Genomic DNA, 14,437 nt, shown 5'->3' on the forward strand with positions numbered 1-14,437 from the left:
GTATAAAAACACTAGTAAAAAAAATCCTGAGTTTATCATAATTCATGCACGAAAGGGCTAATGGTTATTAGCTGCTGAAAAATTTACTCACCAAAAAGAAAAAATCAGTAGGTCCTCTGGATGAGTTCTTCTTTAGTGAAACGGTTCGTCTCTCCTCAGACTGACTTCTTCAGTCTGAGTTTCACTGATGAAGTCTCTTGGAGGAGAGACGAACCGTTTCACTAAAGAAGAACCCATCCAGAGGACCTACTGATTTTTTTCTTTTTGATATTTTTCTACCTGGATTATTGAGATGCATCAGGAAATTACTCACCAAGTCTTTAAATTCTCCAAAACCGTAGTTCTCTTGCGCTGCTTTGTTCTTGCTAACGAGCTGGTGGTCTCTGACAGCAAAACAAGTCCAGATAGGTTCTGACCCGGTTGAACAACTTCATTTTTAAAGGACATTTACTTGATTTTCAAGTTGTACTAACTAAGGTCACTTTCTATGTTAAGGCAGAAATATCTGTTAAAAATGAAGTTATCAACTCTATTATGAGTATAGGTAACAAATGTAATTTTTCACACTGAAAAAGCTCTTGATGTTGAGCTGAACCTACTAACCCCATGTTTCATTTCTTAGAGTGCAGAGGACCTGAGCGAAGCCTTTATGTCTTGGAGCATAAACGCCACACACAGCTGTGAGCCCTGGGCAGGAAGGACACCGAATTTCCACCCACCGGCCTTCCTGTCTTATTCACAGTCTTTCCTGAACCCAGATGCCACACCATCAGACGATGCGAAGGTGAAACCTGTGACCCCCCATGGGCCCAGAGAGCGCAAGGCGAGCCACTATAATAAGACACCTGTCCCGGTGCTGCAGCAGTCACCTAAGCGCGTGGTGTCCTGCAGTTTTTGCAAGCACAACGGGGAGTCTGAGCAGGTGTACGGCTCACACTGGCTAAAGAACAAGGCCGGGGAGGTTGTATGTCCCTATCTGTGGCAGTATGTGTGTCCTCTGTGCGGTGCCACAGGACCCAAAGCGCACACCAAGCGCTTCTGTCCAAACGTGGGCAGTACCTACTGCTCTGTGTACGCCAAGTCCAGACGCTGAGGGGACATAGACCCTGCAAAGAAGACAGCACCAGCTAATGTGTGGTTTTAATTATTATTAGTAGTATTAGTCAGCACGTGTGTTTTGGTTTTTTTGAGTGATTCTTGTTTTGCTTTTTGTATTTGCATGCAAATTATTTAAGTTTGCTTTTTTGCATGTTTTGCTTTTCTTCGTGTGTGGTTTTTTTTTTTTTTTTTTTTTGGTTTTGTTTTCTAGCTGGTCTGGTTTAATTATTTCCCATTTTATTTGTCATTTTCTACAAAGACTGCCAGATATTTAAGGCAGGAAGATATGAGAAATGTTTTTGTAGTCTATAACGAGGCCATGCGATGTCCGATTTCACAACTCCATGATTTAAACTGATTATTGTCCTATCAAACCATTTTTAAGATCAAAACTTGCAGCTTGTTTACATCATGCGACCATGTCAGTATTTTAATGTTTATATTAGTGACTCATTCTGTGTAGAAGTAGCACATAGATGTAAGTAGAAGCCTGTTTTATTTTGAAAGAATTCTATAACTTTTTGTGTGTTTAAAAAAAATCATAAATGTTATTTGTCTAAACTTGTTTGCATTTTTCTTCCCACCCTAAACACAGACACGACCTCTGCATGAATTAATATAGTTTAATGGTAAACAAAACTTTATTTTGAAATAAAAATCTGAACATCAGAGGAATTAAAAAAAAAACATTCCAGTTGACAATGAAACAGTAAAAAACGATAAAATAGTAATGAATCAATGTAATCGCTTAAAAAAGCATGCTTGTGAACTCTTTGGACTATAAGATGAAAAAACAGCCTCAAAGAAATCCTTTACGTGCAAAACCTTTTGTATTTTTGCGTCGCAGGTTGTCCAGCTGTCGATGAGCCACCATGACCTTTCGACTGAAATTGAAAAAATAAAATTATTTAGCTCACTTCAAACCAGGAAAAAACATAATGTGCTTTGCAAAAATACAGACAATTACAAAAACGGGGCTAATGAACATGCACACACACAGATCCTCCATTAGTTAAGATGCACACACGAATCAAAAGAAGCAAGACTGTCCTTTCAGCAATAAAAGGGTAAACGACGTGCTAATATCCCAACAAGTAACGGGTGAGGCTATGTCCAGAACATGGCCGCCATTCCAAAGAGAGGCTGTCTCATTACTTGCTGGGACATTCATGTCATTTTCTCTTTTCTCTTCTTTTTTGAAATAATAGGATGTCCTGTGGTTTTTGACTCACCCTGTGTGTGTGTGTATATATATATATACACAGTAGGTCCATACAGTGGGGTGTGAAAGTTTGGGCTGCCTTGTTCATATTCCTGATTTACCTTTTATAAATCATTGATTGTTTGGATAAATAAAAATCAGTAAAATATATCATATAGGGGACAAACAGTGATATTTGAGAAGTGAAATTAAGTTGATTTACAGAAAGTGTGCAATAATTGATTGAACAAATCAGGCAGGTGCATAAATTTGGGCACTGTTGTCATTTTATTGATGTCAAACTCTTTAGAACTAATTATTGGAACTTAAATTTGGTTTGGTAAGTTCAATGACCCTTGACCTCCATACACAGGTGACTCCAATTATGAGAAAGGGTATTTAAGGGAGGCAATTGTAAGTTTTTCTCCTCTTTGCATCTTCTTTGAAGAGTGGCAGCATGGGAGTCTGAAAACAACTTTCAAATGAGCTGAAAACAAAGATTGTTCACCGTCATGGTTTAGTGGAAGGATACAGCTAGTGATGGGTCGATGAGGCATCATGTGTCGTTTTGACACTTTACCAAACTGTATCCATACGTGCTGAAACTGTGACTGAATACTGACACCTGCTGGCCCTTAAAAATCCCTACAGCCAACCTAGTTGACAGACTCAACTGACACTGATTTGATGACCTATACAATATAATTTAAAAAACTAAATAAAAATAATATAATTTAAGCCATTGTGTTTTATCTTTGATGTTTTTAGATACTGTCTATAAATAATGTGAACATGTTTCATAACATGAAAATCTAAGTGAGCATGTTGTGAATGAGGATGCCTGTTAACTAGGATATTTTTTACAAACTTATTAAAAAAGTTTTTCCAATGCTTTCAAATTGAATCTGTTATGCTTTATACATACATATTGTGTGTGTATATATATATATATATATATACACTCACCGGCCACTTTATTAGGTACACCACGCTAGTAACGGGTTGGACCCCCTTTTGCCTTCAGAACTACCTCAATTCTTCGTGGCATAGATTCAACAAGGTGCTGGAAGCATTCCTCAGAGATTTTGGTCCATATTGACATGATGGCATCACACAGTTGCCACAGATTTGTCGGCTGCACATCCATGATGCAAATCTCCCGTTCCACCACATCCCAAAGATGCTCTATTGGATTGAGATCTGGTGACTGTGGAGGCCATTTGAGTACAGTGAACTCATTGTCATGTTCAAGAAACCAGTCTGAGATGATTCCAGCTTTATGACATGGCGCATTATCCTGCTGAAAGTAGCCATCAGATGTTGGGTACATTGTGGTCATAAAGGGATGGACATGGTCAGCAACAAGACTCAGGTAGGCTGTGGCGTTGCAACGATGCTCAATTGGTACCAAAGGGCCCAAAGTGTGCCAAGAAAAGATTCCCCACACCATGACACCACCACCACCAGCCTGAACCGTTGATACAAGGCAGGATGGATCCATGCTTTCATGTTGTTGACGTCAAATTCTGACCCTACCATCCGAATGTCGCAGCAGAAATCGAGACTCATCAGACCAGGCAACGTTTTTCCAATCTTCTCTTGTCCAATTTCGATGAGCTTGTGCAAATTGTAGCCTCAGTTTCCTGTTCTTAGCTGAAAGGAGTGGCACCCGGTGTGGTCTTCTGCTGCTGAAGCCCATCTGCCTCAAAGTTCGACATGTTGTGTGTTCAGAGATGCTCTTCTGCCTACCTTGGTTGTAACGGGTGGTTATTTGAGTCACTGTTGCCTTTCTATCAGCTCGAACCAGTCTGCCCATTCTCCTCTGACCTCTGGCATCAACAAGGCATTTCCGCCCACAGGACTGCCGCTCACTGGATGTTTTTTCTTTTTCGGACCATTCTCTGTAAACCCTAGAGATGGTTGTGCGTGAAAATCCCAGTAGATCAGCAGTTTCTGAAATACTCAGACCAGCCCTTCTGGCACCAACAACYATGCCACGTTCAAAGGCACTCAAATCACCTTTCTTCCCCATACTGATGCTCGGTTTGAACTGCAGGAGATTGTCTTGACCATGTCTACATACCTAAATGCACTGAGTTGCCGCCATGTGATTGGGAAATTAAGTGTTAACGAGCAGTTGGACAGGTGTACCTAATAAAGTGGCCGGTGAGTGAATATATATACATACAGTATATAAACATACAGTATATGTATGTATAAGCTTGACAGTTAAAAATAAGATAAAGAATAATAAAAAAATGAATTAATCAATATAGTAACTGTGTAAGTCGCAGAATGTATACAAGTTTGTCTTGGGTCTATCTGGGACTTCATTCTCATGTCGGTGTTATGGCCTATAATGGCTCAGCATTGAGGAGGAGATTTTGTTTATTTATAGGAAAGTTCTTTCTAACAAATGCAACATTTCACCTGCATAAAATAATGAGTAGTAAACACAGTCACTTTGAAATGAATTTGAATTCAGATAGATCAGTGTGGAAACTAAAGGAAAAAGGATAAAACAAGGAAATTATAATACCTTATTTTCAGATTTGCATAGTCTACATGTCAAGCTGCATGGATTGTCCATAATTTACACAGATTTTCTAGCCTCATTTCGCAAGTATATCAACATATACAGCAATCACACAGATTGTTTTCAACTTTTTCTGGTTTTCAAAAACTCAGTTTCATATTTAAGCTAAAAATATAATATAAATATAAAAAATAACATCAAACAACCAATCTTTCAACCCGCTCTGCTGCTATAAGTTCTCTACTCCTCATGTCTATCAACAACTCGTGGTGCCAAAACGTTCAAACTGCTCACCGAACAGGACCTCCTCCACGATCACTATAAACACAGGAACCCCACAGGGGTGTGTCCTTAACCCAATCCTTTACACCCTGTTCACACACGACTGTGCTGCTTCCCATGAGAACAACATAATCCTGAAGTTTGCTGATGACACTGCAGTGATAGGACACATCACTGCAGTGATAGGACACATCACAAGGGAGGGGTAGGGTTACGGTAAATCAAAACACGAGCGGGAAGGAGGGAGAGGAAACGGAAGTTGACCATATATGGAAGTCCCCCGAGGACGGAGGGGCCGGAAGATGACCATATACGGAAGTCCCGCCCTAAAGGGGCGTGGCACCTGTCACTTTTGTGTGACGTCATTTAACGAATGCCGGTGTACATTATCTCTTTTATCCTATCACTTATGACTTTCTTAGTATCCTTTAAGTGCTTGTTTTTTCATCTGGTTGTCTCTTGGCATTCAGAGTGGACGGCAAAGTAAGAATTTCATTGCCCAGGGAAACATGTTTCAACTGTGTGTATGACAATAAACACTTTGAATCTTGAATATTAATGCAGTGGTTCAGAAAATGCATTTTTTTTCTTCATACACTGATATGTGTCCTCTACACCAGACAATACAGCTGCTTCACAGATATTTACTCCTTCTATGGTCTAACTGTCCATCTTTGAAATGCCACATGTGAGCTCCACCCACTTGTTAGTCATTTAGAGGTGCCACCCATCTGGCCAGAGTTCTAAAGTAACTAAGTACAAATACTTTGTTACTGTACTTAAGTAGAATTTTTGGGTATCTGTACTTTACTTGAGAATTTTATTTTTCAGCCTACTTTTTACTTCTACTTCTTACATTTAAATAAAGGCAAGAAGTAGAAAGTCATAACTTTTATTTCATTTTTGCTTGTTTTTATTCCAGCTTATTATTGTAAAAAATAAATACCATCCATATAAATTGTGCCTCCTAGATCGAGTGAATTTAACTGTGGTTGAATGAGAAGTATAAATATATAAAATTCTGATACTGTTTAGTTTTTACACAAACGAATCATGTCACACTCCAGCAGGACATAATCATTAAAATAAAAGTACTGTATTTAAGAAGTATTTGTATTTCATTAATTATATTATTGTATTTGGCTGCAGTCCTCAGATAGATTTTCATTTTGGGGAAAAGGTTTGTGCAGTCATGATATATGTATATAAATTAAAACAGCTGCACTAGTGCATCCTAAATTTAATATCAATTAATTATTTTAATACAACAGTCATTTCTGTAGTTTTTGTGGAGGTCACCTCCTAATAAATGTCCTTACAGAAAATCTAACTGCTCATTTTAAATCAATATTTTTACTTTTAATACTTAAGTACAAAAAATATCAGATACTTTAAGACTTTTACTCCAGTAATATTCCTAAAGGAAACTTTAACTTTTACCAAAGTAATTTTTGGTAAGATACTTGTACTTTTACTCAAGTATCACTTTGTGGTTCTTTATACAACACTGCATCTGGCAACACCCCTGGCTTTAGCCAATGTAATAAGCTAGATACAGAGGAAGGTTTAAGAAAAATAAGAGAAAAGCAACACAATTCAACCTAATAAAGATGGTACATGGAAGGAGATGTTTCTACTAACTTTAGAGAGGAAAGTTCTCCAATCAGTCCACATATCAGATCTGTTGCATCCTCGAGTTGAACAGAGAGATCAGGTTCATTTTTCTCCATCATCTTCTCATCCCTGCAGGAGAGGGAAGCATTGGGTCAGAAATATGAGTCTTTAATTATTTTGAAAGATGTCTAATAAACCTAAACAACAAATACAATCAGGATTTCCATGTTAGATATTTTTGTCTGAGATTTGTATCAGAGGAGACATTTCTCATTAAATATTTTAAATTAATTTTGTATTTTTATTCCATTAATAATTTAAAATGTACTTAATGTGTCTGCCATTTTTAGATTACTGTTAAGATGTTTTGTTGTTGTTTTTGGACAGAAGTCAGTGTTCTTTCTCACACGAGAACGATGGTGTTGAGCTGGGAATCAGACACATAATCTGAGCAACCAAATCCAAACGTGTCATCTGGGCCTCTGGTCTGACTCGGAGTACATCCAGTAGAAGAACCAGGAGCACCGCTGTCGTCAGGATCGCACTTCAAACACAAACAGACATTTTACTGCTAGGGCTGTGCATTGGCAAGAATTTGGCGATACGATACATATCATGACAAAGAGGTCACGATATGATATATCCCGATATATTGCGATACTGTAAGCAAGGCAATATATTGCAATTTTTTGGTCCAAAAACTGTTAAATAAAAACCTCTTACAGGGGAAAAAAATGAAAAACCAAAATTCATTGTCTCAGAAAATTCTAATATTACATARACATACTTTTGATACATTTAGCTGTGTTCTGCTTTGTATGTATTTTATTTGTTTCATATTTCTTATTTCATCCATGTTTTCAATTATYAGACTAAATTTGCCAATAAATAGGTTGAAAATTTATATTTTTTGCAGCTTTTAGTTTTTAATATTAATTTACAACATGGCCACCCAACACTTAATAATAGCCTCTACCTCAAGAGGTACAGCAGCCAAATGACTGGCTCGCTGCTGCCAACTAGCCGTTCATTTCTATGTTGTAGTTCAGCCTCTGACCACTAGTTGGCCAACTAGTGGTCAGAGGCTGAACTACAACATAAAAATGAATGGCTGGCAGGAAAGTTGACATTTTAAACCTTAATAAAAAATCGATACAGGGATTTAGAATATCGATGCAGTATCGGGAAATGAAATATCGTGATATTTCAATGTATCGATATTTTCTTACACCCCTATTTACTGCATGTGAATAAACAGCTGCTTTATCAAATATAACATTTAGATCTGAGCTGCATTTATCTACATTTTGACATGAACAAATTGCTACTCAACGATCAACACATTTTAAGACTGTCTGGTGTTCAGCTACTTGATAAGACTGGGCTGTGAAAACATCCTTATCTTCAAATATTTATATACTGTAGGTGGATTGATTGATTGATTTGTGGTCTTTCATCTCTGTGGGAAAACGTCAGCATTCTCATGTGGGACAAGGTTTTTCCTGACGTAGGAGTCTGCCTTTCCACAGACATTCACTATATTGCCAAAAGTATTTGCTCACTCATCCAAATGACTGCACCAGTGCACAAAGCAAGGTCCATAAAGACATGGATGCAGTGGTGGGCAGCACTGATCTAAATATTAGTTGCACTAATCCTAAAGTACTAACTCAAATATTTAGGTCCCCCAATTCTAAAGCACTAACACAATGAAAAATTTAACAAAAGCTAATTTCAAAGCACTAAAATAATCCAGTTGACACATGAACATTCTTCAGAGTCAATGAGAAAATATTTACTGTGTGCAGAATGTTGTCACTTAGTGCCATTGGCGGGCTATATGAGAGTCACACACAGGCCACATTTGGCCTGCGGGCCTTGAGTTTGACACGTGACCTTGTATGTAAATGACACATATATGAACAAAATGTGGGACAGCTTTCACCCTCACCTGTGAACAAATATGTTGATCAATAACATTTAAAGACCTCAGTTAGTGCTTCTAAATTTAGCCTATAAATTTAACAAGTGCTTATCCACTAATGAATTTAAAAATTAGCAAAAGCCCTAAAGCACTAATCAGGAAATTAGTTCCATATTAGTGCTTATGGGGCACTGTGCCCACCACTGCATGGATGTCAGAGTCAGGTGTGGATGAACTTGACTGACCTGCACAGAGTCCTGACCTCAACCTGATAGAACACCTTTGGGATGAATTAGAGCAGAGACAGAGCCAGGCCTTCTGTCCAACATCAGTGTGTGACCTCACAAATGTGCTTCTGGAAGAATGGTCCAAAATCCCCAAAAACACTCCTAAACCTTGTGGACGGCCTTCAGAACAGATGAAGCTGTTCTAGCTTCAAAGGATGGACCAACGTCATATTGAACCCTATGGATTAGGAATGATGTCACTTAAGCTCATGTGAGTCAAGACAGGTGAGTGAATACTTTTGGCAATATAGTGTACATATAATTAAAGAAAGCCAGACTCATTTTATGATTTGAATTAGTTTTATCTACGGAAGCTGAGGGCAGACGTGTTTTCTGCATATCATTTTTTCCATGGTTTTCTCATGATAACGACATATTTGATACACATACAATAACGAATCAATATCTTGAGACAACGTTCATCGTTATTTCATGATAACGAGATACTGAGTTAATATCAAGATGGTTTTCTCGAGACGAGTTATGGTTTTCCTCTCATGCATCATCCGGTAACCATGAAGATGGCCTGGTCCCCTCAGCTGGTCACTGATAAAGTTTATTTTAACAACAGGATCACTTCAGTGTAAACACCTGCTGAGCTGCAGTCAGGCCAGCTGTCTCCTTAAATGATGAGGGTTGATATGAAACTTATCTGTACAAGACAAACAAACTGCAGTTTCAGCTTGTATTAGTATATAGTAAACTTCATCGGTAACCCGCTGAGGGGACCAGGCCGTCTCCATGTTTACGTAACGATACACAAGAGGAAAACCCAGGGAAAACCATAACTTTTTCACTCTTTCACACACTTTTTGTATCGAGAAAACCATTGGGAAATTAATGTGTTATCTCGAGAAAATGCTCATCGTTATATGTCGTTTTCACGAGAAAACATATTAATTATATGCTGAAAAATGTCCGCTCTCGGCTTCAGTATTTAGCAATCATAAGAAAAACATAACGAGCTTCAAACTTTCCTACAAATTCTGGGATTATAGTAGCAAGTCTCCTAATTTCCAGTCATACTTGTCACTTCCTCACCTCTTTTCCTTCATGGAAGGATGTGAAAAATGTCAGGATGAAGGTCATGAAACTACTACTGTATTTATTCATGTATAATACGACCTCGAGTATAATACCATCATTTTTTGAGCTTAAAAAGCATTAAAAATCTAATTATCAATAACCTGTGAATAATACCCCCCCCCCCCCACACACACACACACTTTATGAATGATTTTTAGGGTTAAATTTCTGGTTTATACATAAATAAATACAGTAAATGATATTTGTGTAGATTTGTTGGACCGGTTTTAAACAATGTGAATCTCAAGAGACTTCAAAGTACTCTCTCCTTAAAATGTTGAAAATGCTTTTGTATGACATAGTCTTTGATCACTGGTTCTCAAATCTGGGACAATTTCTCAATGGTTGTGTCTCAGTTCATGGGCTGGGTCCTCATGAGTTCGTAGCCCAGCTGGGCCATGTGGGCCACGTTTTTCCAAGTCCAGGTAGGCTGCTCAAAACTGCTGTGAAATAAGACGGTCTTGCCTTCGCTTGATGTACGTTTGCGTGACCATACTCCCTTACCATAGTGATCAGTTTCATATCAGACAGAGCAGTAAAGTATGTCTTTTCACTGGACTTCAGTTAAAACGTTATATGTACATAATAAAAAACATTAGCTCCAGTATCAGTATTATACTTCTAGTTGCATTTTTTAACAGCTTATTGCAGCATAAATTTCATCAGCTAAGTTGCTAAACTTAGTTTTAAAAACAAATTCTTCAGTCTGTGGTGAATTTACAAACTGCACCGACTCGTTAAAAAATAAAAACTCCACCGTCTTCATTTCTCGGTTCATTTTGCTGCCCGCGCACTGAATCCTGGGATATCCTCGGCCGGTGAGGATACACAGATGCATCCTCGGATTTTGACAGAGTTGTAAAGTAACTAAGTTCAAATACTTTGTTACTGTACTTAAGTAGAATTTTTGGGTATCAGTACTTTTCTTGAGTAATTCTTTTTCGGCGTACTTTTTAATTGTACTTCTTACATTTTTAAAAAAAGGCAAGTAGTAAAAAGTCGTTACTTTTATTTCCTTTTTGCTTGTTTTTATTCCAGCTTGTTATTGTAAAAATAAAAACTATCCATATAAATTGTGCCTCCTAGATAGCGTGAATTTAACTGTGGTTGAATGAGAAGTATAAATATATAAAATTCTGATACTTTATTAGTTTGTACACAAACAAATCATGTCACACTCCAGCAGGACATAACCATTCAAATAAAAGGACTGTACTAAAGAAGTATTTGTATTTCATGAATCATATTACATTTGGTTGCAGCCCTCAGATAGATTTTCATTTTGGGGAAAATGTTTGTGCAGCCTTGATATATGTGACCCATCATATCGAAATGAGGATTAAGTCAAATTTGGTCAAAAGTACCTCATTACATTTTCAGATTATTGGATTTAAAAGCTACATTTTGATACCTGGATCATTCANGAGGAATTTTTGATGTCCTTATAAAGAGGAAACCTCAAATTATATTTGAATATTGAGATTTCCCAGCTGGAAAGAAACAAAACTTTGCTAACTCACAGGGAAAATCTTAAAATTTTAAGGCGTTTTTCCTCAAAATCAGTTTTTTTGTTGCTACTGCTCAAAAAGTGTCTCAAAATTTTGTTTTATGATTATATTTCAGACAGTTCACTCAAATGATATATTGATAAGGCTTTTATTCATTATGTTTTGACAAAATGCAATTTTTTGTTAACATTTTAGTCAAAACACTACATTTGCCTTTTTCTCCACATACAACTTTTGGACTTACTCCTTGTTTCGATGTGACAGGTCACATATTTATATAAACTGAAACAGCTGGACTAGTGTATCCTAAATTTAACATAAATTAAATATTTTAATTCAACAGTCATTTCTGTGTTGTTTTGAGGAGGTCACCTCCTAAATGTCCTTCCAGAAAACCTAACTGCTCATTTTAAATCAATACTTTTACTTTTAATACTTAAGTACAAAAAATATCAGATACTTTAAGACTTTTACTCAAGTAATATTTCCTAAAGGAGACTTTAACTTTTACCAAAGTAAGTTTTTGGTAAGATACTTGTACTTTTACTCAAGTAATATTCCTAAAGAAGACTTTAACTTTTACCAAAGTAAGTTTTTGGTAAGATACTTGTACTTTTACTAAAGTATCACTTTGTGGTTCTTTATACAACAGTGGATTTTGAGATTTTTTGGGTTGCATTGCTCGGCTGTATGAAGAGGAGCCTTTCGAGCACTAGGTGCAGGGCAGTGACATCATGAGCCTGCAGCTCATGAACTGAGACTCAGCCACAGTGTATTTCACCTCTTGGACGCTTCCATTGTCTGCAGAAGAAACAGCTTCTTTAACACCATCTGTTGTACATCTCATCTTTTCATCTCCGGTCTCGTTCGCCCTCGTCATCTGAGAAAAATCAGCTTCAGCTCCATCCTTGCCATCACTCTCCTCCACTTGACTCGTTCCAGTAGATTTTAAATTTACGTCTGCTGACTCTCCTAAGCCTATTTCCATTTGTTTTTCAGGCACCTCAGCTCTATTTTCAGCAATGATTTCTTTGTGTTCCTGCAGCTGCTGATTCTCTAAACGCTGCTCTTCTTCCTCTGCATTTTCATGTGATTCTGGGTTATCAGTCGGTTCTGGACCGGGCCATCTTTCAGCCTCAGGAGTTTTTCCTTCCAGGGAATCTGGATCACACAAAATACTGGTCCCCTCTGAGGTAGCAACAGCAATCTGGACTTCAGTTTCAGCTCTGTTTTCACAAGACATTTTAGAAGGGAAAAAAATAAAATTTAATTATTTTACTGTAAAAAATACATTTTCAAATGTGAAGTTTAAATTGTTTTTAAAACATTGCATGTAACAAATAAATGTTATTCCATCATAGCAGGATGCTGTTAACATCAAACGAATTTATAAATCCTTCCCTAAATAAATATTTTTTATTATTGTTCTGAATCTGCAAATAATTTATGTATCTTTTTTTTTATCTTTTAATTTCCACTCCTGCTTTGAAGTCCTGACATTTTATAATCACACACAATAATTCTTTTGTTTTTCCTTAAATAGATTTTAAAGCAACAGTTAATTTAGGAAAACATAACTAATCAGACCTGTTTTGATTTGTGCATATCCTCATCTCTTTATATGAAATTGTAAAAATGAAGCAGAGACTTTAAAAATGTAAGATGTATCAGATAATACTGACGGGCGGTGACTGTTGTGAGGCGTCGGCTCGGCCTCACTTCGCTCTGCGATGCAGTCTGCTGAGACGTGCTGAGGTGAAGCTGAGGCTGAAGGGGGTTTCTCTTCCAAAGCCACAGATGTGGGGGTTTTATCATAGATCTGTTTATCAGAACTCTCTGCTCCATTCGGACAGTTTTCATTGTTTTGCGAAGAGTGACTCCATTCCTTCTCTGTCATTCTTCGTTTCTTCTTGGCTGGTAAACCAGCTGTTGACTCTTCGGCATCACTTGTGCAGGTGCTGGGTTCATCTTGGTTTTTCTCTAAATCCAAGTTTCTTTTTGAATATATCTGCTTCTCCAAAATGGTGGAGTCATTATCATCTTTTGAGACCTGGAGTTGATCACTGCTGGTTTGATCTGGTGATATGTTACATTCTTGCTGCTTCCTCCCCGCTCCCTCCCCGTCTTCTTCATTCTTCTTATTTACTCCACAGGTCTCCAGTTGAGAATCACTGCTGGGGTCTTTGTCTTCTTGTCCTGTAACCGCTACATTTGTAATGTCAACACTTGTCATTTCTGTGCCTTTTTCTTTGCAGAGACCACCCTGCTCTGAGAGGCAGGACAGCTCTGCAGCTTGATGATGTTGCTTTACGATGCCGGCACATTCCTGCAGAGGGCACTGCAGTGGCACAGCAACTGATCCTGTGTCATCTTCTGTGTTCTAAAATAAAGAATAAAATAAAACTCACTTCATAAATCTGTCCAAAGAGCATACACATATAAGCCCTACTCTGATAAGCTGAATTACCTTTTGACTGAGAGTAGTTTGATCATCATCAGTCAGCACAGATTCATCACTCGGTGATTTGCTTTTTCTTGACTCGAGTGGCCGAGTCTGGGCTGGAAGTGAGTTGTCTCAAAATATACAGATAAATTTGTTTAATCCAAAACTGTGAGGGGAGGAGTTCTTGTAGCTGATTAACACTTATCATTATTTCTATTAAGTAGGGCTGTGTATTGGCAAGAACTTGGTGATACGATACATATCTTAACAGAGGGGTCACGATACGATATATCCCAATATATTGTGATACTGTAAGCAAGGCGATATATTGCATTTTTTTTGTCCAAAAATTCTATTAAATATAAACCTCTTATTGAAAAAAAAGAAAATTTAATGTTTACTTACAATGCTAATGCTACCCTTACTCTCTGGTGCTCAAGAGGTAGAGGAGCCAAATG

General features: G+C 37.5%; 2 protein-coding genes across 2 annotated transcripts; one reads left to right on the forward strand and one right to left on the reverse strand.

Annotated features, from left to right (window-relative positions):
• Positions 1-620: 620 nt before the first annotated feature.
• LOC106528623 (uncharacterized) lies at positions 621-1,211 on the forward strand (the record flags this gene model as incomplete). Its single annotated transcript, XM_014023838.1, is given in 1 exon segment — positions 621-1,211. A coding segment is annotated over 1 exon segment (473 nt), but the record flags the coding sequence as incomplete, so codon positions are not given.
• Positions 1,212-1,707: 496 nt separating this feature from the next.
• Positions 1,708-14,110, reverse strand: LOC106528615 (RE1-silencing transcription factor; the record flags this gene model as incomplete). The annotated part of the gene is given in 6 exon segments (XM_014023828.1): positions 1,708-1,982; positions 6,759-6,860; positions 7,139-7,275; positions 12,318-12,762; positions 13,219-13,916; positions 14,004-14,110. Coding segments are annotated over 6 exon segments (1,574 nt in total), but the record flags the coding sequence as incomplete, so codon positions are not given.
• Positions 14,111-14,437: the final 327 nt, after the last annotated feature.

Source organism: Austrofundulus limnaeus, unplaced genomic scaffold, assembly GCF_001266775.1.
Source record: "Austrofundulus limnaeus strain Quisiro unplaced genomic scaffold, Austrofundulus_limnaeus-1.0 Scaffold392, whole genome shotgun sequence".
Lineage (NCBI taxonomy): Eukaryota > Metazoa > Chordata > Actinopteri > Cyprinodontiformes > Rivulidae > Austrofundulus > Austrofundulus limnaeus.